The 25,560-nt window shown below is 44.8% G+C and overlaps 2 protein-coding genes across 6 annotated transcripts in view; one reads left to right on the top strand and one right to left on the bottom strand.

Moving 5' to 3' along the window:
• CSGALNACT1 (chondroitin sulfate N-acetylgalactosaminyltransferase 1) overlaps positions 1-8,356 on the top strand; it is a 45,783-nt gene extending 37,427 nt beyond the window's left edge. For all 5 annotated transcript variants that reach the window (XM_035324488.1, XM_035324485.1, XM_035324486.1 and 2 more), the window contains 6 exons: positions 910-1,126; positions 2,362-2,463; positions 3,238-3,416; positions 3,824-3,918; positions 6,491-6,572; positions 6,933-8,356. In XM_035324488.1, the coding sequence (XP_035180379.1) occupies positions 910-1,126; positions 2,362-2,463; positions 3,238-3,416; positions 3,824-3,918; positions 6,491-6,572; positions 6,933-7,216 (959 nt within the window). In that variant the 3' untranslated portion in view covers positions 7,217-8,356. The remainder of the gene's footprint in view (positions 1-909; positions 1,127-2,361; positions 2,464-3,237; positions 3,417-3,823; positions 3,919-6,490; positions 6,573-6,932) is intronic.
• A 3,223-nt stretch (positions 8,357-11,579) lies between these two features.
• SH2D4A (SH2 domain containing 4A) lies at positions 11,580-22,449 on the bottom strand. The gene is made up of 9 exons (XM_035324490.1): positions 21,936-22,449; positions 20,957-21,116; positions 20,175-20,334; positions 18,006-18,071; positions 17,506-17,641; positions 15,333-15,549; positions 14,742-14,872; positions 14,053-14,273; positions 11,580-12,475 (listed from the first exon to the last, which is right to left on the bottom strand). Exons 1-9 carry the CDS (start codon positions 22,117-22,119, stop codon positions 12,383-12,385), a joined length of 1,368 nt encoding a protein of 455 aa, XP_035180381.1. The 5' UTR covers positions 22,120-22,449; the 3' UTR covers positions 11,580-12,382.
• Between the last annotated feature and the right edge of the window lie 3,111 nt (positions 22,450-25,560).

Below are 25,560 nucleotides of genomic sequence, written 5' to 3'. Positions count from 1 at the left end.
TGTGAAACCTCATGCATATGTAACTCTTTGCATATAACCATGGCAAATTGCCACATCAGGTGCGCACGATTTTGGTGGGACTACGCCCGTGCTGCCCAGCACTGAATAAACATACCTACTTTACAGTCTTACTGATTGTGGGGTCTGTTTTCTGCAAGTCATCATCAGAATAGTATTTCAGTAGGACGTGACCATTATTTTTACAGTTCATGCCAGCTCTCAGCGTGGGACTAATTTCACTCATGGAATGTGTTAAAAGCTCATTCTATATAGGAAATAAATGCATCCAAAAGTACTGACCACCTAGTGTAGGAAATCCTGTCCAGAAACATGTCTGTGGACTTCCCTTACCTTACCACCTGCTCTGATGCAGCAACTTAGCCACATCTGCAGTTTCTTTGAGCAGAAGGTACAGAGCACCTCCCAGAAATTAGGAAATTAATGTGTTGATCAGGAAATTGCTTTTCTGAGAGATGGCTTAGCTGCTCACGCTGCAGAGAGGCAGGTTGCCTTTCGCAATATCTGCATCGCCATTACCATGCGTGCTGTGTGCTGGGGTGGAGGCTGCATGCCTGCGGCATGCCGTTGGATCAGTCTGAAAACTAAGGACAGTATGTCTGCTGGGTTACGCTGTGTGTGAGCAAACGGTAACCTTCGGGGGTTTGTAACTCAGCCAAGGCTAGGAGCGTGCTCGTCAGAATACCAAATGAGTCCTGCAGCCCAGGCTGTGTTGCTGCCAGAGTGACCGCCTCCTCCAAGCGATGGCAAATTGCATACTGCTTTAATAGTAAATGTCTCGTGCCCCTGCTGCTTTTTCAGCTCAGGTGTAGCACATTAAGACTGCATCCTTCCCCCCCACCCCAGAGCCTGTCTTTAATTCAAAAACTTCTCTATTTTGTCTTTATGAAGGGATCTACCGCACAGAAAAAGACAAAGGCACGTTGTATGAGCTGACTTTCAAAGGAGACATGAAACATCAGTTCAAGAAGATCGTTTTATTTCGGCCATTCGGTCCTGTAATGAAAGTCAAAAACGAAAATCTCAATATGGCTGACACACTTATTAATGTCATTGTGCCCTTGGCCAAGAGAGCCAGCAAGTTTCGGCAATTCATGCAGAATTTCAGGTGGGTCTCTGTTCCAGCGCTGCCTCTGCTTTATCTTGCTTGTCTTACTTGCAAAGTAAGATGCAATTTCAGGAATTATCAAGACCTCCCTCGGTAAAAGTTATGCTACTTTTACATAACATCTCACTGTGCCATTAAGAAATCATTTTTGAGATTATAGAGACTGAAAGGCATCTGGTGCTTAATGCACTGTTTAGCAGTAAAAGCAATTGTATTTCAGTCATCAGGGTTTCTAATTTGCACGTACCTGGCTTATGTGTCTAAATCTGGTTTGTTGGGGCACACACTATTACGTGGCACTTGTAAGGATATCATGCCATTAGTAGCAGAGGAACGTTGCAAGTGGAAAAAAAGGGATTTAGTGCTTCCAGACACTTTGCCAGGCCCTGTTTGAGAAAGAGATTAAGGCAATAAGAGGCAGAAAGGAAATGTATTTGAAATTCAGGATAGTTAGTTTTAAATTCCTTTTCTTTTTTGGCATAGAGGTGCTGTTTGGAGGGAAAACTTAATTGAGATATAGTTTTACATAGCTGCCCAGAAAAGACTGTCTTAGCAACAGATACTGACTCCTGCAATGGGATTTGTTTTGCTAATTGCAGCCATCTATAAATAGGCTCCTTGTCTAAATTAGCCATCTGATAAATGCTTTTTTGGGATGGGAAAATTCACCCTCTGGTCATGCTGATCTCTCTGCTGATGATAGGAGAAATCTTGCTGACTAAACACTGTGCAAGTGAGGCATGATGTCTATTGCTAGGTCAGATTGGTTGTACCCTTAGGCTGTTGGCTTGATCTCCAGTTGATATTAGATTTTAGGAAACATTCCTTAACAAAATGCCAAAGCTCTGAACTTGGAAATATCTGTTATAAAAACAAGGTTAAGAGGTAGAGGTTGTATAGCTTCTTTAAAACCCTCTTCTCGTTCTTTACACATTCTCTGAAGTGCTACATTCGATGCCTGCCTGATCGTTCTTGTGGCTGAGTGGGCTGTTTGGGCAGTGTCCTATTATTATAGCAAACACCACTGAGAGAGTGGATGATAAATGTGCCTCAAATATAGTCTGGGGTTCCTTCTGACAGGCAGTGAGCCCTTTTGTCAGTACAGGGACCCTTGTCAGTGAGTCATGCCCTCTGGAACGCCTTCCAAGATCCACCCTACTCTGCCTTCAGCTAGTGCTGGTTTTTGAAGAAAGCTAACTTGCAGGACAAGTCGTAAATCTGTTTCTGTTTTCTAGGGAAATGGGCATTCAGCAGGATGGGAGAATTCACCTCACTGTAGTTTACTTTGGAAAAGAACAGATGAATGAAGTCAAATCTATACTTGAAAATACCTCCAGGTAAGTATCTGTGTGGCTGATGTGTGCTGTTCAAACACAGCGATCGTACCGTGAATTGGAGGCTAATTAGCTGCCCAAATTTGTAGCTGTGCCAAAACGTCCTTGACTGCATTGGAGAAAACATTCTTTTGCTTCTATCAGATAAAAGCAGCATTATCCTGGCAGTCCCAGATTTGCAGTTTCATGGTACTGGTCTTTAGGGCCACAAAGCAGATTTTACTGAATTTACCTCAGTGCAGCTTTTCTTCCAAACTGGTAACGGTGCTCAGGCCCAAACTTTCTTAGTGCTTTTGAAGGTGTCTTTTTAACTGTTAGGACTGAAGTCTGACTCCCAGAGTCAGGTGCAGACAATTTCAGTAGAGCACACGGGACCTAGATGGTTTTGGCCATCTAACCAAAAGATCTTGGCTAGATCTTTTGTAGCCCTTTGTTATAATCTCCACACTGGAAGAAGATCCTTATATAGACACGGTAATATGACCACAGGTATTTTATATCGGCCTGCTGGCAATATTTTTGTCTATCTAAGCCTTGTTGGGGTGAGATCTTCCCAAGGAAAGTTTCTGACAGGAATACTAGCATAGTAATAAGGGAGTCAAACTCTGGATGTTGACATAGTGGAAATCTCCTCAAGACTTTGAGGTCATCTCTTCCCCTAAACTGCTCTGAAAACCCCAGTACCGTAGGTTAGTTTTTTCATATTGGGTTCCCACCTCCACTTGTATTAGGAGCTGGAAGGAGAATGTAAGTTGCTGACTGTTTTCTTTCTCCTAGATCAGCAAACTTCAAGAACTTCACCTTCATCCAGTTGAATGAAGAATTTTCCAGAGGCAAAGGATTAGACATCGGAGCTCGAGTTTGGAAAGGAAGTAACGTTGTTCTCTTTTTTTGCGACGTGGACATATACTTCACAGCTGACTTCCTGAACTCTTGTAGATTGAACACACAGCCAGGTACTGCTGCTCATTAAGTACAGAGCCTTTCAGCAGGTTTTTAGCTACTGCATAACAGCCTCACCAGAGTATTCTAACATTTGAATTGGTAATGAAGCTGCTGTAAATCATTCTTGAAACTTAGAGAACTAATTAAGACGTATAAAAATTCCATTGCTGCTTGGCTTTTGAAAGGTTACAACACCCCTGCACCCACTGTGAGTGAATTCCTTGCCTTCAGTATCTCTGCGTTCTGGAACCGGATCTTTTTGTTGATTTTATCCTCTCATTCTCATGCAAAGAGCATAGGCTCAGTTGAAAACCGGTATCACTATGTCTGGTTTTGGTCCAGCATGGAAAGCATCTTGGAGGAGCATTAAATGTGTTTTATGCAGCTTTTTAAGAAAATAACTTATTGTCATTTCCAGGAAAGAAAGTGTTTTATCCTGTTCTCTTCAGCCAGTATAACCCCAGTATAATTTATGGCCACCAGGATTCCATCCCATCTTTAGAACAGCAGCTAGTAAGTATATGTTCTTCTGAATGCCTGTTTTTATTTGGACAAAGCTTTCATTTTTTAAAAAGTGCATGTGCTATTGGGTAGCATTTCCCTATTCTTTGTGCACAGCGAGGTATACAAGACATGTACTATGCAGACAAAATTAACTGCAGCAGTCACCTCACTGTAAGTTCTGCAGTCATTTCCCAGGGAAATATATTGGTACCAATTATTTTAACTCTTGTTTGAGATTTTATACATAGAACCTGAGAATTTAAACTCTGTCTGCTTCTCTGTCAGAAGGGATTTTCTAATTAACAAACAACTCCTCCATGGCATGCCTTTTTTTTTTTTTTTTTAAGGATGAAAGTCCATGATGTTGCTTTCATTTCCTCTTTGCACTGAATATTTCATTTCCTTGCATGATCAAAAACTGGTGCTTGCCGGGCACTGCGTCTGTCAGGGCTCATCATGTCCCAGACTGGACACTGTTGTTGTAGTCAAGAGTTTGCACCTCATGCAATCCATCTAGAAAAATGAAGTATGAGTTTGAAAACTAAACCCCAAATATTTTTAAAGGTTTGGATTTTTTTATTTTATTTTATTTTATTTTATTTTGTTTGTTTGTTTGGTTTGGTTTTGTTTTTTTTGGTCTACTGCTCCCTGTGTTACACAACAGGTAGCCAGACAATCTTTTCTTTCTTCTAAAATATAGCATGCTCTAGGCTACTGATGTAGGGAAAAAGTTGTTAAAGATCAAGACTGTGTAGCACCCAGGGATTAAAAAATACTTTCTCATTCATGCAATTGTTTTTAAGCCATCACACTTAAAATTTATTTTTTGCGTTACTGCAGTGTCTGGAAAATTCTTCTCATTGGTTTTGTCTCAGAGGGAAACCTGTTCTGGCAATACCATAGAATTCACATTAGCTCTTCTGTCTGATGAGATCCCATCAGAGGTCCTCAGGCTTGCAAGCACTGTGCTCAGAAAGGAAATATTGCTCAGCTCACAAACTAGCATACATTCCACAAACTGCGTTGTCAGGACTGTGCAAATATTTATAGCTAATATTTGAATCTTAAAATGGGAAGCTTATTTCAGAAAAGCTTCTTGATTTCAAGAAGTATTTCCAATCTCATTTTTATGTAGATTTTTATATTTTCAGCCCATATTAGTTGCTGGGCATGAGGCCAGGTCTCTGCCATTAAAACAAGACAGTTAGATCTCTACCCCAGTATTTGGGCTGCCGAGAAAAAAAAATCCTTCAGAAATGTTTGAAAGAAATTGATTTGTGAAGCAGCCACTTGCACTGATGGGAAATAATAATGCTAATGCAAAAGAGTAGCTTGCTGTAAGGGCATGGTTACAGAGATTCCTTGTCATGGTGCAGACCTGACAGATACAATCTTGTTTCCTTCTCATTGGCTTCTGCAGTGGCTTGGATTTTTCAAGGAGAGAAGAAATGAGAAAAGAAAGAGAGCGACAGGACCAGTAAAATAATAATAATAATAATGATTGCTAAAATGACAAGGAACAGAAAGAGAGAGGCATGAATGAGAAACCAGGAGAGACTGTTTTGGAAGAGGGTTTTTTGGTAAAGGAAATGCTTGGATTTGTAAATCCAGAAATGGAAATCCTGCCTCATCATCTCCTCTAACATTATTGCAAGTGAAGCCAAAATTTTCAAAAATAGCTGCTTAAGGGTAGGTTTTTAACCACCCCTTCAAGAGCATGAAGTATAGCTGACTTCCTTAAGGGATTTAAATACCTGCCCGGTCTCTTGAAACTCTCGGATGTCTCGCCATATGGGATTAGGTCACTCACACACATGAACTATGACCATGTATATTGATGTATATTTTTATATTTGCTTTTGAAAATGATATGCGTGGCCTCTCAGGGCTCTGATTTTTTCTCTGTAACACACTATATTTTCATAGCACACCTCGACGGTGTAGACCACGCATTCATTCTGACAAAGGCTTTTAGAGGTTATATATTCACCACCTAATGTTTTTGTACTCCAGTTTTAGCCGAATTACAACAGTTCTGTAATGAAAATTATTCTTACCACTTTCCAAATTTTTGTCAAAGTTAAGGTAATCAAAAACTTGTCATTAGTGCAGGCAGATTAGAACATCTGTTTTCTTCCAGAGCTCTTGCAGTCCGCAATCCAGATGTCACCATCTGCTCTACTGCAGAGTCTGTTTTCCTGTCTTACCAATACGTTTCTTACATCTGATTTGAATCATGCAAAAACTTAATGATTTTGGAGGAGGATTTACCTCTGAAGAAGCAAACTCCAGAGAGCAGTGGGATATTTCTCCACTTGGGCTACAGCAGCAGGAGTGGAGTGAAACCTGATCATTCTCAATCAGGGGGTTTATCCGTGACAGCTAATGACATGGCCGTTTTTCTGGGCAAAAACATGCTCTGAATATCTACAAAAGCTTTAGGCTCAACAAAAACATTACATGACGTATAATAAATGGGCAGTTGCTCCTATTTCTGACCATGTTCAGCGACTTGTTTCTCTGCTGTTCATGCTGAAAGCTTTTCCGTTCCCATATAAACTTTCCTTTCCCCCCCATGCAGATTATTAAAAAAGAAACTGGGTTTTGGAGAGACTTCGGTTTTGGGATGACTTGCCAGTACCGATCTGATTTTATCAACATAGGTAAGAAAAATATACTCAAATACCTCTGTTGTTTTACTGAAGCTTGGAAAATTGTGATCAGCTTCCCTTTCCTAGGCCAATGTGGCTGTGTCTCTGCTTTGCCGCAGTGATCTGGCTAGATGCTCAGACTGCTCCCAGCTGCCATAGAGATTACCAAAATCTAAGCACTTTTTTAGTACAAATAAATCAATTTTGGCTGGTGGCTAAAGATTTGAGGTTGAGGAATTTGAACGCTTTGTTGTTGGCTGTTTTAAAAGGCTGACTGGAACTAGAGAACAGCTGTAGTGCAATGAATAGCATCACGTTGAGTGGTGGAAGGTATGCATTTCTAGTTGTTATTCTGGGTTTTCTTTGTGTCAGGTGGCTTTGACCTGGACATTAAAGGCTGGGGTGGTGAAGATGTGCATCTGTACCGCAAATACCTTCACAGCAACCTCATTGTGATCAGAACTCCCGTCAGGGGGCTCTTCCATCTCTGGCACGAAAAGCGATGTGTGGACGAGCTGACCCCAGAGCAGTACAAAATGTGCATGCAGTCCAAGGCCATGAACGAGGCTTCTCACGGCCAGCTGGGGATGCTTGTTTTCAGGCAAGAGATTGAAGCTCACCTGCACAGACAGAAACTGAGCAGTAAGAAGACATGAAGCCAGAAAGGTGGGCAAAAAGCCTCTGAATGGATTTATTATTTTTTTTGAAAGGAGTTGCTAACTAGAAAAGATGGGATGAGACCGAAAGTCAATGGGGATTCCAGCAGGCTGGCAGCAAAGCAGATGAGGGAAGTTCTTGCCCTCACTAATTCTGGCTTCTCTTAATAGGGCTTTTAAGTTTTCCATTAGCCTGACTGTCCAGCACTTGCTCCTGGGGGAGACTTGAACACTTGATGAGATTCGAGGTCATGGGGACAATGAACGCTACGTAAATGCCAGTGTGCTACAATAACAAATGGATGTGCTTTTCTGTGGAAATGTTTGTAAGATGTGTGCGGTTGTTTAAAGGATTGACCCTTTGGAGAACCAATAACAATAACGAGTGATTTTCTACATGTCTAAAAAGGGCTGTTCTCAAAACGTATGATTTTCTTTCTGAAAAGAAAACCCGATTGTTAACGATGGTTAAGCTGGAGTGACCAAAAGTCTTTTACCCTTACGGGGCTGGGATGGGGGAACAGCAGCAGTGCACTTCCAGTTGATGCAGAGACAAGAAATCTCAGTGCTTTCTAAAATTCAGAAAGAGAAAGCCTTGCCAGTCAAGTGTGATGTTCAAAAATGCTGCAGGTTAGCATTGGTTCTATTTTGTGGACAGGGAATGAAAAGCAACGAGCCATGTCTGTACCACGTGAATCAGATGGTGTATTCCTGCATTACAGTCCTATAAGTATCTCAAGATTCATTTTTAAATGGAGTTGGTTTTGCTTGAGAATTATGTTGTTATATTTGCGGTTTTCTAATTCTAACCTTACTGGGAAATAGTACAGCCTTCCAACGCTGGGAAAATGCTCTGCAGATCTGTTTTTCCTGTCAATGGGAGCTGGGTTCAGATAACTGAAGTGATGTTACTACAGAACCTGAGTGCTGGATGAAGCTTTATGCTGGAGAAAAGGAAACACGTTTCAACTCGCAGTACTGATTTAACAGGAGACTTTAAACTCTGAACGCCAGATACCAAAATTAATGAACATTTTCTGCCTTTATACCAAAGTTTTCCTTCTAAACCAAATCTAGAATCTTTCCCAGGGCATAGCAAGGTTTTTTGTAATTAAGGAAATAAATTTTTATGGTGGATTACTGGACCCTGCCAATTATTTTATGGTAATTATAGGTGCATCCTAAAAATTAGTTGTGTTAATAGATGTCTTTTTCAGTTGTCTAAAACTGTTGAAGGCATGAGTTATTGCTGTTGTAAAGCACTTTCTTTTAACGCTGACTGCTGTTTCTCATTTTAATCTTTACTAGCCAACAAAAAATGCATGGATTTGGCAATCCCATTTGCTTACCTAAATGCTGTTTCTCCCAGTGGTCTCTGTTTTATAGCTTCAGATTAATTCAGGATGGTCTGAAACTAGGTTCTAACGTGTTCTTTGGCTTGTAAAAGCTGAGGGAGAAGGATACAAGATAACAATGAGCAATGAATAAAATGTCACTTGTCCTGCTGCTGAGCAGTAGGAAGAGTGCTTGTGAACCTCTCTAGAAAGCATTGTGTGCAGAACCTGCAAACATAGCACCTGCCACTGTTAGTACTTCTTCCCTTGACGTATGTTTACAGGTCTTTGCCTTTTGTTAGATGCAAGTGATCTTCATTACACTTCTCTTGCAAAACACCAAGCATGTCCGAAAACAGTGCAAAAATAGACAAGGATCCGATGGAAAGAGAGTTCTGTATGTTTAAAAACAGCCCCCAATGCATCACTTACCACAAAAACTTCAGCGATAGCTCAAGCAGGTCCTCCAAAGAACATTTTGGTCTCCAGCATGTATGATGAATTGTTTACAAATTGATCTGTGTTGATGGATCTTACCTTACAAATATTACTGTACTGGGAGGAGCCAGGTGTGGCTTGTTGAATGCATACAAGAGCTGTGACAACGGAGCTGTTGCAAGGTGACAACTGTTCCTACACTCCCATTTAACCTGGATTTGAAGCTGGATGATGCATATGGTAGAAATTTCATCATTGTACCTTGCCTTGAGCTTGGCGTTTCCTGTTCCCCATGACATTTTCCATTATCTTCCCTTAAGAAGAAGACCCCAAGACCTGAGCAGTGTAGTGTAACTCTGTGGTAGGCCCCACTTGCAGAGCAGGGCTGGACCAGGTGATCTCCGTAAGTCCCTCCAAACCTCTGTCTCTAATTTGAAGCACCGGGCACCGGTAAGTTCAACACATCACTGCCCTGGATACCTCATCGAGCCCTTGTCAAAGTTTTACATCTTATGTTTCCAAGACGTCTGCTGTGATTTTCTTGCGTGTCCTTTCCCACAGAGATGCCAGGAGTTAGACCGTCTGAGCAGTTCCTGTCCTTGGGCTGCAGAACCCATTTTGGCAGGAGGCGGGATTGAGTCAATGGTGGAGAGAACCAGCCCCACCCTGGTGGGAAGTGCAGGAAAATCTAATCCCAGCAGAAGTCTGGTAGGGCTTGCTGAAAGGTGGAGACTGCACTGACCTGGGAAGGTGAAAAACAACAGGAGAAAGGGAGGAAGTTATTGTTATCTACACCTCTCTGAGAAGTGTAGGAGCTGTGACGGATCTTTCAGGCCAGTTAGATGAAATAGAACAACAGAATTGTTTTTGCCAAGCAGCTCTCTACCTTCCTTGTCCTAGAAACAGACAGCTTGTGATCCTTCCCAGAATGGCAGTTCTGACTGAATGTGAGCTGGGGAGGGAACACAGGCCACCCTGCAGAGTCAGAGAGGCCACGCGGGGGCTCCGTGCTTTTCTTTTGAAGACTGTGCATGCTCTGGCTATAGGTGCGGAGGTGTTGGGCAAAACAAATTGCCACATACTTCCAGGTGTCATGATTGTTCCTTCAAAGTGTTCAAATGCAATGCCTCTTGTAATCCTTTCACAGTATCCCTTGAAGAAAGAAAGAGTCTGTAGAGAAGCTCCCTAAGATGAATAAAACTGGCATCCCTGATTCCTGACTGCTTCAAGTCATCCTGGCTCCACTCATTTTCAGGGTAACTAGCTTTCAGAACAGTGGAAGAGCCCATCTTAGGGCATGTATTCTAGCAGGGATTGCTGCCCTTGCTGTCAGTACAATAATCTAAAGATGTGGGTATAAAACTTCAGGGTTCTCCCCTTACAACAGACAAGTGAAGTTGTGAGTCTTTAAAAGCTGAGACATGATTTCTTCAAACATGTAGGACAGGTGTGAACACTGAGGTGGCTTTTCCTGGGCCCTGCTGAGCCAACACTTGCAAACAAGCAGTTAGAATATAAGAGTATGTGAAGCTACTGGTCCACTAATCAGCAGTCCAAACACCAAGCTGGCCCACTGTAGATCTTAGAGCTACAATTGGTCGTGTCTGTAAGGTCCTGCTGTGTCCGTGCCAGATCAGCCTGCACCTGGTTTCTGCAGGTTAACACCATGCCCATCAAACTGCCTTTCTAAAAGAGACTGTCCCTGGTCTTTGCCAGCCCAGAGCTGTGCAAAACACTTCGTGATTTGTCTCCAGCAGGACAACAGCTCTGCCATGCTCTTCACCTGAGAACATGAGAGAGCAGATGCTGACTTTTCTTGAGTGTTGCAGATCTCTGAATGACCTTTCATTTTGGCCATGTTTTTCAGAAGAAACACTTCATTAATGGGGAAGGAGGGCTTTTTTCTCCTACAAACAATCTAGTGTTCCTTCCCATGATCGATGCTAGTTATGTTGAAAATACCCATTTGATATATATGATACAGTGCTCAAGAAGCTCCATACATCATTTGTCCTGCCACTGCCGTTGCTTTCAGAATCTCACTTTAAATTAAGACTTCATCTCTAGTTAAACATGCTGCAACTGGAGTGCAGGTTTTGCCCTCCATCCTCGCATGGAAACCACCTATTAGCACAGCTGCAAATTTTAAGACCAGATGATTACAAGAATTTCTTTAAATCTATGTTCTGCAAAATACAGGTCGATATAAGATGGAAGGTTTTGACTGCTTCTATTTAGCAGAGTGGCCCCGATCCACCCGAAGGAAGGGAATGGGTAAACATCTGAGCACTTGCTCAATTGAGGGTCACATCTCTAACAAATGATGACGTTAGATTTGCACAACCCTCAGCTGTACAGTTAGTCATGTGCAGCAACTCAAATGGAGGCAGTCAGGGTAAGAATTAATTTGCCGTGTGATTCTGTCCAGTTTCTCCCCCGGTATTCTGAGTTGTGTTTTTTAAGAGCAGTTTAACAGATACAAAGAGAGAACATTATGTTGAAAGAAATAGTTCTACGTTAAAAGTTCACAACAGATGCAGTAATCTGGACACAACTTGTAATAAATAGCTCCATTCTGGAAAATAGCATTCTTTACTGGCAAACATTTCTGTAAACTTTACTAATACTGATATGCCCTGTTTCTTACATTGTTTAGGCTCTGTGCATGTTTCTTGCAAACAAATTCCTGTATCCCTTCTCCTTTCCCTTTCAAAAGATTAGTCCCCCTCTATGCAGAAAGGCCAGCATGGGATATAGATACATCTTAAAAGCGACAAGAGTTTATATTCAGAAGCTAAAGGAACTTTTAAAATGCATTTTTCATGAGAATCCCTCTACAGAGAACACGTGTCACTGAAAGGCACCAGCGGTTTGCTTGGATGTTTGGCTTGAACATCCTTGATTCCAAGGGCACAGCATTTTACAGGATTAAGCTTCACATTATACAAATTACTCTCAAGACCAATTGACTTCTCCGAGTTGTTTGGTGCCTTCAGGAAGCTATGATCTCATTCAATTGCAGATACCAATCTATTTCCCAGGCAGCACACAACCTTGCAGTCAAGAGCAAAAGGCAGCTTGAACATAGATGTCCCCGAGGAAATCTGCGGAAACCCAATGAAAATATGTGGCAGTATCTCCCCGTGTAGCTGATACTTCATCATCTGATTCACTCCAATGTGCGTGATATTTCTGGGTGCTTTGTAGCTTGCTGGGCTGATGCATCCTGTTGAAATGAGAAGCCCACGACAGCACTTATCCTCCTACTGCTTTGTTGTGAAGGATTTCAAATAGAGGCACTTGAGGCAAGTTTCAGGTAAGCGTCAGCCAGCTCCAATTCGAAGTGCAGTCTTTGTGAAAACAGGCTCGGGGCTATGTGATGAGACTGAGAAGTTCACTTAAAGAGAGAGATGTAATCTGGTTCGTGGTCCTCTTGGCCACACGGGTAAAGCAACAGCTCCTTCCCCATGGAAGTGATGGCTTCTTCCTGTTGGCAGAGGATAAATTTAAAACACTTTTCAAACAGACCAGGATACACCCGACCTATCACAAAGTCATGGAGTGAACAGCAGTCTCCCTGCCTCCCTTACTGCGTGGACTTGTTCGCCCTGCTGTGCGCTACGACTCAGAGCCCTGGGAATTCAGGGGACAGATCCACAGGGCTGACGTCTGCCTTCAAAAAGCAATGTCAGCGCTTGGTGCGATAACCCAGTGGTGTGATTCTGGTAGTTCTTGGAAACAGCACTGCTCGTCTCGTAGGCGACCACAGCTTCTACAGTGTGCAGTGCTGTCCTGCCTGGAAAGAGCCAGAGCGAGGACTGTGCAGCATGCAGGTAAGCAGGACCGCAAGCGCTCGCTGCAGTTGCGCTAGTGCAGGCAGGGGTGCCCACAAGTGGGATCTGAGCTTCTGACTCTGTTTGTGGGAGGGACAAGGGTGGATCCTCTGGTGAGCACATACTGTCTGCTTTGGCAAGCCCTTTTCTAACGAGAATTCCCTTGAAGCAGGGTTTCTGCTTCCCATCTTGTTCTCAACCCCAGCAACAGATGCATGGTGGGAACTTGCCTTCTTTCATAGTCCCCCAGTGGAAGATAAGCAGAACCCACCAGAGCATTTCACCAGGGTAGATTCACCCTACTCCCACGCACATCTGCTGTAGTGCAGTGGAGTCTGTAGGATTCTTTGCAGACTGTGGGTGTGACTCTATCTTTAATATAGACATGCACAGCCAGGCTTTAAATCCTCCAGCTTTGGTACCAGTAGCTGTCTAGCTCCTGCTTTCAACAGGTTCAGCCCGGACTGTGAAATCCACACAAAAGAAGCAGGTTGAAGCAGTCCAGATAGAGCTCTAACAAATAAGCATAGATATTTTCCCCATGTCCAATGTAGTTTAGCCATGTATGCATGCTAGGCACTTACTGAAAAGAAACACAAATATATGAACCTTTACGCAAAAAGATTGTCCTGTCCCTGGGCCAATCTTACAATAAACAAGTGCAGGATCTGATTGTTCTTGGAGCCTATGTAACTGCAGTCAATGCTAGCAAACACTTGGTGTTACTGTTGCAAGAATGTACTGGCCTTCTTCCTTCCCTTCCTGTATTTGCTACTTTTGCTCAGTACAGCTCTTTGTCTGCTTGGAGATTATAAATATACTTTGTTCTCTTTCTTTCCAGAGCTAGAGACAAGCAATATTTTCTGCTTACCTGACCTGTTGGGACTCTACAACAACGGACAAAATCAAAAATGCCTGAGTAAGTATGCTGAAACCTATCACCTTATCAGTATTTCTACTAAATAATATGTAGGAACTTGAGCTCTGTGCAAGGTCTTCTGCCCACTTCAGGAGGAGCAATTCAGGTAGAAGACATTTGAGACGTTTTAGGTTGTCTGAGACATCCCTATAGGGCTGGCATACCCTTCTGGAGCATTGCAAAGGATACTCAATGGTAGCAAAAATGGGCCTACTTACCTACATTATAACAACTAAATCTGTTCCTTATTTTGAAATGCCCTGAGGCAGCTACACAAACAAATAGCTAATGAGTGCCTTGCTAGAATTTCACCTTGTGGTACTCGACAAGGTCAGCCAGCGTTGAATGTTGTAGCTGGTCCACTCCGAGGAAGCTGTAGGAATCACTAGAGGCGTCAATAAGGAAATGTTTACATCCCTCCACAGACCGATAGGAAAGCACATAGCCTTTGATTTTCTCGCTGACCCGGACCAGAAAACTCCCCGGCACCATTTTGCTCAGAAGCTCCTCTGCTTTCTGAGAAGTCAGGATACCTGTTGAAAACCAAAACCCAGAGCTGAAAAGCAAATAGCGTTTGCAGATGAGGGGATGGAACAATTTTCACAAGAAGTGTGCTTTACCATTCTAAAACTAATTCACAGTGCTTCCATACCTGCATGTTTTCTTGCTCACTCGTCCAAGAGCCATATTGCCATTGCTAGTAGCTGGCCATAGTCTCATGCTAACTCTACTTCATGCTAACTGTTTAATTCCTGGCATATTAGGCTTGTTATCAATGGGCTGTGAGAATTAGAGAAGATCTGGCCTCTGTTCTGAGGCTTTAGCTTAGCCTCTGTTGTAATGCTAGAGGAATTTAAAGGAATTTAAACTTATCATACACATTTAAAATTGATAACTTAGCTAGGCACCTTTGAAAAGCTCCTGGGCCCAGCCTCTTGCAGCAGCCATGTTAGCAGTACCAACTTAGAAGTTTGGGTTGGGACATAATGCTCAGAACTCACCATGGAACCATGGTGCTATCATGTCTGTGGTCTTCTGATAGCCAGCTCGGAGCGGGAATTGCTCCTCTTTGAACCATTTGATGATGCTTTCTTCAGTGGAGCTGGAGATTGTCCTCTGGATTCCCTCTTTCCTGTTACAAATGAAAGCGAATTTGTGCATCAAGTTCAAATGACAGCTTTTGAGTCCTTGGCAGGAATTACCTTTTGTTCAGTTACAACATGACAGAAGCAACTCCTGTCCAAGGAGCCTTGGGTGAACTGGAGTCACTGAAAATCACTGGAAGACTGAACAGAGCTGTATGAGTGTCACAGGAACAAGGCTTCTGGTGTGGGAGCTTATCTAGTGAACAGGAATGTCAATGAGAATCTCAATCGGACAGTAAACCTCCAGGAGTGAACAAATACACCTCGTCACTGTAATCAACTGCTCTGCCCCAATCTTCACACCCTAGGCTGGAATATTTTCTAGCCTATTTTTCCCAGGGGAGTGTCTCTCCTCCACACAAGGAGGACAGGTAACATTTCTCATCTCAGCCAGCCCTTGCCAGAGCAGAAGCTCATCCCTCAGGAGTGCACAGGGATGTTTCTTACCTAACTGCTTTCCCGTTTGCTGTCACAGAAGGTAGAAGTTTAGGCTTGGGTGGGAGAGGCGGGTACTGGAGCGGTCGCCGATCTCCTGCTGTGGCGTTCTTGGATATATCTGCCTGCTTCCCTCTGTGGACACCCTGCAGTGAAAGCCTCCTGTAGTCATCCCTGGCCTGCCGCGCAAGGGAGCGTCTCTTCTCGTCTGCTGCCTTGGCTTTCCGCACTGGAACAAAAAATGAGTCCTACAGGAGCGAACAAGCAGGCAAGTTTTAAGCTTGCTGCCCCTTGGTCATCTCCCTGCTTGCCGCAATTGTGGAATAACTCTTTTCAGAGCATTTGGGTTCTCTCTGTGCTCCAGCCCTGGGCATAGGCAGTGTTACCATGGAGGGAAGAGTCTGTGGGACTAAGGTTCTCCCCATCCTGTGTTCTCAAGGAGGCACTTGAGGTTGCCTAAGGTGGAAGTCATTCATCTTCCACACAAGCTTGTAGTGGCTCAGCTACTCTGGCCACTGTCTGAAAGATGCACTCACTTGTGAGAACAAAAACAGCTGCTGAAATGAGCCCAGAACCAATCTTCTGAAGGATTTGAAAGTCCTGATGGACTTTGAGGAGGGAAGGAAGTCTTGCTGAGACTGTCATGGGAAGTAGAGAACTTGGCTGGATTTTTTTTTTTCTGAAATGCTGCTTTGATTCTCTGGGTTATAAGCATTCAGTAGCACATCCTGGAGTCTGCAGGAATAACCAGCTCTCCAGTCTGAGATAGGCTAGTTCTTTCCTTGCTTTTGTAATCAACTGCAGATTTATTTTATTAGTAAGAAAAATAAAACCCTTGGTCTGCAGTGAAAACAATTGATAGTACTGCATTGCCATCTACCGAACAGCAGGGGAGGAACTGACGAAAAAAAACACATCAAGTTCTCCAATATTCCTTCTTCCCAGGAGAGGAAGTGTGAGGGGCAGAATTTGAAGCTGGGTGGAAACAAAGGCAAGCAGAGTGTGAGGGTATTTCTTACATACCAAGCTTGCAACCCTTTGTTTCAGTCTCTGAGGAAGCTGGACAGCAAGACTCCATGAAAAGGAATCAAGGCAAAATGTCTCTTTAACTCAGGCTATTTAAAAAAAAAAAAAAAAAAAAAAAAAAAAACCTCCTTTGAAGTATGCAGCTACTCTGGAAGATCTCTGAAGGAAATGTAGCTGTCATAGTGACTAAAGCAGAGAGTTCAGGAAGTACTTGGCAGAAGTGACAGATGTCACCAGAAGTCTCATACTGTTTTGTCATTTTCCTTTCTATTGTTTGGATTTGTTATGTTAGAAGGTGCTCTGCTTAGGTGGGATTTTATTTTAGTTTAGTTTAGTTTTGGTATGGCAAGGAAGCAGATGGGAGGACTATGCCTTGCAGGAATGGTAAAAAGCAGGGAGATTTGGAGTGGCCCCTTGTTCATGTTTTATGTGGCCTCTTTTTTCATGTTTTATATTATTCCCAAGGTCTTGGATCAGCCCATATCTCCACATTGTGGCTCATTTGTGCACAAAGGAGTTTTGCTTTGGCCTTGTGCTGACCTCCTGCACAGAAATGAATTTTATGGAGCAGCAAAAGCCCTCCTTGCTCCCTTCTGAAGTCCACTCAGTGAAAGCAGTTTGCCATGAATAAAGTTCTTATGAAATTGCCCTCTTTAGTTTGTCCTCGCCACCCATTATCCTAGTCCACATGAGCAATGTGGAACTGCAAAGTTCTACCAAAGGCAATCTCTGGTTTAAAATCAATTACCTTGGCTACACCCACGTAGCTCCTATTTGCTGATTATTTTAATAGGGTATCTGAGCACTACCACATGCCAGCAGGACCCATTCTGCTTGGCACCGTGAGTGTCCAAAGCTATCAGATTTCAATTAAAAAGAAAATCAGCTTAAAATACAGAAAAGACTGAAATGGGGAAATGGTTCCAAATGGTGGTTTTTCTGTAGGGAAAAAAAATCCATTTCCCTGCCCAGCTCTAGTCTCAGTGCAGTGTGGACTCAGAAAAATTTCTGATAATGCAGCAGTATAGTTTTTGGCAGTACTCTCCAGCCACTGACAGAAATACTCAGTTCCAGTTTTTCAGGAGAATGACTGAGATGACCACACAGAGCCCTTAAGATTTCTCAAGCCCCACAGGAAAAGGTCATCCTAAGATCTTACAGGATTCCTGCCATTCAGGCTCATTCTCATCAGATTTCTGCAGCGTACTCTGGCTCTCTGAGCTTGTGTGGCTTTGCGGTATTGCCTTCAGTGGGACTGTGGTTTCTTCTGAATTTCTCTTCTGTGCTTCCTTCGTCTGTGAAAGAAATAGTATGCTTAGTGCTTTGGCCCAGGCTAGTTTTAGCCCTGCTTTTTAGCTAGCCTTGAAATACTGAGTACTCTTCCTTTACTGCAGGTCACAACAGAGAAAACAGGGGGAAAGAGTCTATCAGAAATAATCAGGAACGTCGTCCCATGGTGTTGCCCAGTCTGCCAGGCTGGCCTGCTTTTTGGCCAGTCCAAATTGTAACCACCACACTCGAGGAATATGGCAATGTTGGGTAAAACTGGTCCAAGAGGTGGGCATTTGTGGGTCAGATGAGTCTCTGAGGCTGACTGGGACTCTAGGATAAAGTCTGGGCCTGCCTCAATGTGTTTTTAGGTCCTAGATTGCAACTTACCTGCGGGAAGCCACCCTTCCTCACGTGGCAGTCTGCCAGCATCTGGTGAACATCCCTGGCTTCCCTCTGGGCAGAGGAAAAGAGTGGTGAGAAATGAATGCAGCATCAGGACCTTTACTCTTTTTTAGAGCACGCCCTTGCAAATTTGGAGAATTTGCAGGTGTAGAGTACGGGTGCCACGTAGCAGTGCTGGGCTGCCAGAGCCTGGGAGGCTTTGCGTGGGGGAGTTGTTGCCACGGGTTGTGCTCTGCAGGCTGCCCTCCTCTCACAGCCCTCCCCAAAGACCCCAACAGGGCGGGCTGGAGCATTCTGCATTTTTAGAGCTGATGCCAAGGAGAAGCTGCTCACTCCTCACTCTTACGTGATACATGCTGCAGGAGAAAGAGTCAGGGGCGTCAGGATTGTCCCAAGCCTGCCTGGATTTGCTAAGTGATGATCCCAGGTAGTCCCAGGAAGTGGACAAATTCCTTTCCTGCCCTCCCAGAATCTGCAAGAGCTTTACCTGCCTGTGCTCAGCTGCTGCTGCGTGCTGCAAACAGCTGCTTGTCAGACTGACCCAACAAGCTGCGTGTCTCTTCCCTAAAACCAGTCTAGCTACACTGGCAGAGGTTGGTATCCGGGACCTGTCTTTTAAGAAAAAGTTAGCCTTGTCTTTGAGCAAACACCCACCCACCTCCCTGTTTGACTCAGCCTGCCTTCCACAGCACAATGAGGGACGAGTTAACTGCACTGCACGGCTTACCAAGGACACTCTTTATCTTCTACAATGCTTAGTATGAACCCGCGTTTCCAACTTCCCTGTGCTAGACAGAAAGCTAGGAAGTTAAAATGTGAGTGAAGCAGCTTGTTTTTTTTAGATCAAACCCCTGTCCCCTGCAGCAGGCGGAGCACAATGCCCAGTTCCCTCAGGTACAGTTAAGTGGGAACTACATCTCAGAAAAAAAAAAACAGTATAATGAGCTTTCTCCCATCCCTCTCCACACCTAGAAAATGCAACACTCTGCAGCCTGTGTCCCTCCTACTAGCAAAAACATCAGAAACCTGGGAAAACTACCCATAGCATGATGACAGAAAAACAAACAAACAAAAAAAAGCCTCAGTTTCTTTTGAAACTTTGAAAGGGTTTTCCATTTTTAGTGGTGGTGGGATTTTTGGTTGGCTGGGTTTTGTTTTATTTATTTAGATAGCTCTGACTAATAACTTCCTTTAAAAGGGGGAGGGAAAAAAAGTCTCCCACATAGTTGCTCAACTTCAGCAAACAGTGCTGAGAAAAACCCAGTGTGATTCAGAGCCTTTTGATAAAGGAGTCAGCCACTGGATTCCCTTCAGTGTTTTGGCAGCAGTGGGAGAGGCACTCCACCAAAATCCAGCTTTCAGTTCTCATGCTTTTATACTGAGATACGGCATAGCTGGGTAATAAAAGAATATACAGTCATACAAGTTAGCAGCAAAAGGCTGAATGAAAACTCCCTGAATGAGATTGGACTTTTCCCAGTGAGTCAACAGGACATTTCCGTTCAGCTTTGGTTTATTGGTAGTTAATTTAATTTGTCCTTTTCTGTTCTCTGCAAATGGCTTTTCTTTTTTGTAGGCAATTAAAAAGTAGAAATGTATTTACTACTGGAGGAAAATATTACCTCAGTAAAGGTATAGTTACTGACACTGCTTACTTGCAATTGCATTTGGCGTTTTCCTATGCTGTAAAGGTCATAAGCTATTTTACCTGAAAATATACGTTAGAGGATACTGGTAAAACTGTATGCATCTGATCTCTTGTAAAAGTAGATGATTTGTCTGCACACACAAGTTTATAGCCCTCAAATCCTGGGATAGGCTCTCTGGTCTTGCCCAGAAAGCAGTCCAGACTAGCCACAAAGCAGGAGGGAGAGTACTCTGACCCTCATTTTATCCACAAAGAACAGAAGAAGAGGATTTGAGAGTAGCTTGTCCGGTGCTACACAGCAGATCTATCCCAGCTGGGAATAGCACTTGGACCTCCCAAGTCCTAAGGAAGGATGTAACAGCATGGCTTTTTCTAGGAGTACAGCAAAGCCTTTCATGGTGGCTTTTCTCTCACTCAAATTTGTATCAATAGCAATCGGGATTTGTTGCGCTTCCTAAATCTCAGGCAAATGCTGCTGGTTAGTATGGAGAAAAGAGGGAAAGTACCTTTTTGAGCTCCTGGCTTTTCCCCATTGTAGCAGCAGCAGTTTTTCTACCATCTTCTTTCTGTTCCTCCACAGTGCCTTTATTGTTCCCCTGAACATCTGTCCCACCCAGGACTCCCGGCTGGGGATGCAGAGACGGCGTTACAGAACAGCTGGTCTCTCTGAAACGGGAGAGACAGGTCTTAGGAATCCCAGGGAGTCACTTTCTGCTCTCCAAGCAGCCAAGAGGAAGTTACACATGAGCAGAACAGCACCACAATGGAGCACGTGCGTGCAGCTATCATATCTCCAGATCAGGTAGATGGAATAATTAATTTAATTACTCATTGGGAGCACCTGCTGGTGAATCGGTGCAATCCAAATGCATCACCTGCTGCGGTGACAAAGCTACCATTTCCTATGAACTGCTGCGGTGACCACAGCAGGGTCATCACGAGAGACACTACGAGCTGGGGAGGGCTTTGGGCTGGAGATGGTCTCCACCAGCACTGTGCGTGCCCACAGAAAGCTGACCTTCGCCTGAGCCTTTTGTCTGCAAGTAGAGTGTGACAGCCACACCCTGCCCAGCCCCGAGGTGGAAATTAAAGGAAAGAAAAAAGAGGTTTTATAAAGGGCTTGCGCTACTTCCTGGTGGCGATGCTGGATTTGCCCACCCGCTTCCTTGCAAGAAGGAAAATTCACAAAACTGAGGGGAGAGTCCCCAGAGAACAGTCCAGCCTCCAATTTCTAGGAATGTCATTTTCTCTGTCTGCCCACCAAGTCCTCCAGGTGAAGGATGCTTACCTCGCTTCCTTGCCTTGCTCGCTTGCTAACTGCTTTGCCCTTTGTGCCTGGATCTCTTCACAGATGGCTGCATACGATTTATCTGAAGGATGCTCGCCCATCACCCAGACCCAAACATCGTTGTCGGCACCCAGCTTCCATTTCACTGACTTCTCGCTGGCTGGAAAAGAAGTAGCTCTTTCGCAAACACTGTTTGCTCAGCACTCTGTGCAGGGCCTGTGTCCCACGTGCTGCGTCCCCCGGCTGCTGCCATTGGCAGAGCCTTTCCAAAAGTGGCTGGACATGGGGAAACTCGGCTGGGACACAGGACGCACCTCCCATTTCATTTCACAATACTGCAGCCAGGTCAGCAAAGGGAACATTTTTGAATCTGGGGATAAGGGATGCCGATATTTCCTTTCTTTCTCTAATTCCTTGCCACTGCCCTCCCCAAGCATCTTGTCCAGGGCCTGGGTGAGGGTGAGCAGAGCACGTGGGAGAGCAGTGATACCATGCTAGCAGATAACATGCTGTGTAATCCAGGCAAAAAGACTTCACATCTAAAAGCACAAAGCACTCCTGCAGATCCGATGCCTCAGACAAGGTAAAGGGACTTTCTGAGCTCCCCTATGGTCCTGGCACCCCAGGACAGGTGTTTGAGTCCATGGTTATTTTATAGACGGGTTCAGAGGCTCCCATTCAGTGGGATGCTTGATGAGCTGCATCTCCTGCTGCCGGGAGCAAGGAAGCCACAGCTTCCCAGGAAAGGGAGATTAGGAACTTGGCAAAGGGCAAAGTATCTAGGTGAGGGAGTAAAATCATTGTATGCCAAGCCAAACTAAGCTTGGGAAGTGAGGTTAGTTACCGTTTGGAAATGCAGCTATGATTCGTCCCTGGGAGAAGAAATTGCCCTAGGGACATGCTACCTCCCGTTTCTGAAGAGCAGTTGAGTTGGTCAGGTCTGTGCCAGAGGGGGAGCAGCTGGCAGGCCAAGACTTACCTTTTCTCGGAGGTGGCTTCTTTTGCTGCTTCTTTTCTTCCTTTTCTGCGGCAGCTTCTCTTTCTTTCCACCGTCTGATCTGCTCCTGCCTCATCTTGAAAAAGAGGATCTGTTTCTGCTCCTCGCTGAGTTCTGCCAGCAGGTCAGGATCGATGTACATGTCTGATAATATCTGTTTCAGCATGGCTGGAGGTTTCAGTTACGCACGTTTGTGGCGATGATCTCCAGGGATCCGGTCCTCTTCCTGGCTCAAATGTGCCTGCACTGATGAGAAAGGCGCCCTCCCCGCCTGAGCCCGGAGCAGGAATGCAGGCGTGCCAGGGTAATTATACCTCTATCTTTTTTTTTTTTTTTTTTTTTTTTTTTAGCTCAGACTTCCTGCACGGACCAAAAAAAGTAAATAAGTAGCTTAAAACCTGCTATTAAAATTCCTTGAAATAGCAGGTGAGCTCAGCTCAGTCGCAGCCCCCGCGCGCTCCACAGGGACAACTGGCCAGAAGAGGGAGAGTTCTGGAGTGGGCAGGTTTTGTTTATATACCTTGATAAACCCAGCTGATAGTATATCAAAACAGAGAGCGCTCTGCCTGTTACAGTCATCAGAGGTGTGGCTTGTCCATGCTGAGCAAACATTCCTGCTGGGCAGGGAATCAATGAACCCGTGAGCAGACGGCTCCTCCTTTGAAAAGGAAAACTTTGAGATGGGGCGGCTTGATCTTAACAAGTCCGGCCAGCCTCATTTCACCAATGAAAGATTGGGAGGGCTTTAGGCTCTGCTTTTGAGGTAGGGGCAGGAGACGCCCGGTGAGAATTTTGGTGTGCTCCCATCCATCAAAGGCAGCACCGCAGCAAGTCAAGGAGTACAGGTAGCGCAGCTGGTTTCTCCAAAGGCAGATCGTCAGCAGCAGACGAGCTGAGGCAGCTCCCGGTCTGACAGTTCTTGCTGTGGTGCCTTTCCCACGTGGCCAGCCTGACACCACACATCCACATTTATCTGGATGAAGTGGGCAGGGAGAATCAGTGCCCCTCTTCCTGCCCAGGATCATGTCAACATACTTAACACCCACGCAGCTGTGCTTTGTGCCCATATATTTACACTTAAAGCAAAGTTTTTTTTCTGGAAAAATTAGGAGCGCTCTGCTGGCAGAGGAGCAAGGAAACAGAAACGTGGACTAAAGACCTTGAAACCAGCTCTTTTCCCTATCTTATCTGGATAACCTCATGGATATCAGGAGGTTGGCTGATAGCACGTGTGATGACACTTGTATAACGCAGGTGTTGCTGAGGGAGGAGGAAGAGGACAGAGGAAGGCTGACACCTATAGATGAAGTATGATTCCCGAGTGGGCTGCACCGTGGCTGGCCAGGGGCAGCAAGGGGCTTCTGGGCAAGGTTTTGAGATATGAAGCCAGCAGGCTACAGAGAAAAGGCCAGCAGGGTTACTCATGTCCTTCTACACCAATCCTGGGAGTCTGAGGAACGAGCACACTAGGGCACAGTGCAGTAGGTGGGAGGGAGGTGGTTGGTGGGGCACAGACTGACAGAATGGCCTGTGCCATGGTGAAGCAGCAGTAAGTATTAAATCCTGCTGTCAAATCAATACAGTTTCTTACAGTACAGCATGTAGGGACACAAATTTGGGGTTGAGACAGGAAAATAGGTGTTGGGAGCACTTTCAGATTTGAAGCATGACTGCTCAGATTCAGCCCAGAGTCTGCCGTTTTTAAAAAAATATTTTTATTTTCATTTTGGAAAGGAGTAAAAGAATAGAGAAGGGAGTGTCAGAGAAACATAATACTGAAGCTTTCCAAAGGAACATGAACGCGGTGCATTTAATTACTGGAAATGGGGCGGCAAAACAGCAGCCTTTGTAAAGTCCAACTGGCAGGACAGTATCTGCTGGGTTTGTTCCACTCATCTGCTGCACTGGTGTTCCACCTTCCTCCATCTCACCCCCATGCTGGCATCAGGCAGGCTTTTGGGGCAGGTCAGTGGGAGGTGTTCTTATCTGGGTAATGCTTTTTAGTATAACAGAATGGTTCCAGCTCAGCAGCCAAAGAAAGAGCTTGGGCTGTCCAAGAGCCATGGACGACTGCAGCTGCAGAGAATGAGCAGCTTTTTGCGGGGGAGTGTTGGTGGGCAGTCCCCGATCCCTGGGGAAACCTGAACTGTGTGTTAGACTGCAAAACTGGGGCACGCTGCTGGGGGATTATTGTTTAAGCTTCACTGCTTCCTGCTCCGAAGCACTGTCTGAAAGAGAAGCTATTTGCAAACAGGTCGGTGTCAGAACAGCACGCTTAGCCAGGATTTGGACCCTTAAGCTTTCAGTTTTGGTTTGTTTGCTTGTTTTTAAAAGACCATTTCAACACAGTACAAATTGGAGGATGCAAAGTTTGAGGTTTATTTTAGCAAAAGTCATGTCTTCAGAGGCTACTTGATTTTCCTCTGATTTTAGAGAACATGACAAAACTTTTAAGTCCAAAGTGTTTTTTTCATTGGAGAAACAGCAAGGGTTAAGACCTCCGTGGATCTGAAACAGTAGCTGAAGTAGATAGCTTTGAGCATGGTCTGAACTTGATGGCTGGGCCAACAGAAATAAATCACAAGGTCTAGAATTTAAGAGGCTTTTTATGTAACAGTCTCATTGCATGAAGAGAGGTGAAATGCTTTTATTCCCTCCAGGTGAGAAGGTATAATTTGTGGTTTGTGTGGGCCAAATGCTAAGTGGTTTGCTAAACAGAGGGCACTCAATATCTTGCCCAGGGGGGACCAGGGGAAGGCATCCAGCTGGTCAGGTCTCCCAGCAGCTTTGCCTTCTGGCTCTGGGTCAGAAGAATTACTCTTCCCTGGAAACTCTTCAGTAAAGGCACAGCTCACTAGCCAGCAGGGTGCTTGGAAAAGTGGATGGCCAACAATTTTCCTGGAAAGGACGTCCTTGCTACAACTGAGACGTGTGCGTCTGTGGCTGGAACTGACTGGAAGCATGGGCCCTGAGCTCGATTCCCCAGCTGGCTGCTGTCCTGCACCCTGCCTCTTTGTACAGTGCTCTGCGTCACCTCTATGTGGGCCCTTCTCACCACCTGGCTGCGCAGGAGGCATCTGACACGGGCCAGCGTGGTTCATGTTGCGGAATTAAAATGTGCAGCGAGCAGAGCTGCAGAGGCCATGGTGCTGCTTTCCCCTTCCCTCCCAGTACTGCCCCCTGGTGCTGCAGGTGACCTTCCTCACTGGGATGTGCTTCTCTCTTAAGGTTCCTCACGCTCTGAGGCTAACCTGCCTCTTTCTGCCCGCCTGGGTTATCTCCCCACTTGGGAGACAGCCCCTCGCACACCCGTGACAGTCCAGATACCAGGTTTTACCCGGGATACTTGCACAGATGGGCGAAGAATTCGGATGTTTGGTGGCGCCCATGTGAAGGGAAGGTACTCTTCCCCTCTGCTGCCACAGTCTGCCCAAAGACAACCTCGAAATTCTCTCTGGTGCATTTAAGCAGCAGCTTGCAACTGAAAGTACTGGAAACTTTTGCTGCTTGAGGGAAACATACAACCCTTAAAAGAGCAAGGTCACGCAGCATTTAAGCTGCCTGCTGGAGAGCAGTCTCTTTCGTGCTCCTGTAAATCATCTACCAT

The sequence above is a fragment of the Oxyura jamaicensis genome, chromosome 4, assembly GCF_011077185.1.
Source record: "Oxyura jamaicensis isolate SHBP4307 breed ruddy duck chromosome 4, BPBGC_Ojam_1.0, whole genome shotgun sequence".
In the NCBI taxonomy this organism is placed as follows: domain Eukaryota; kingdom Metazoa; phylum Chordata; class Aves; order Anseriformes; family Anatidae; genus Oxyura; species Oxyura jamaicensis.
This window is presented reverse-complemented; position numbering and strand designations above follow the sequence as displayed.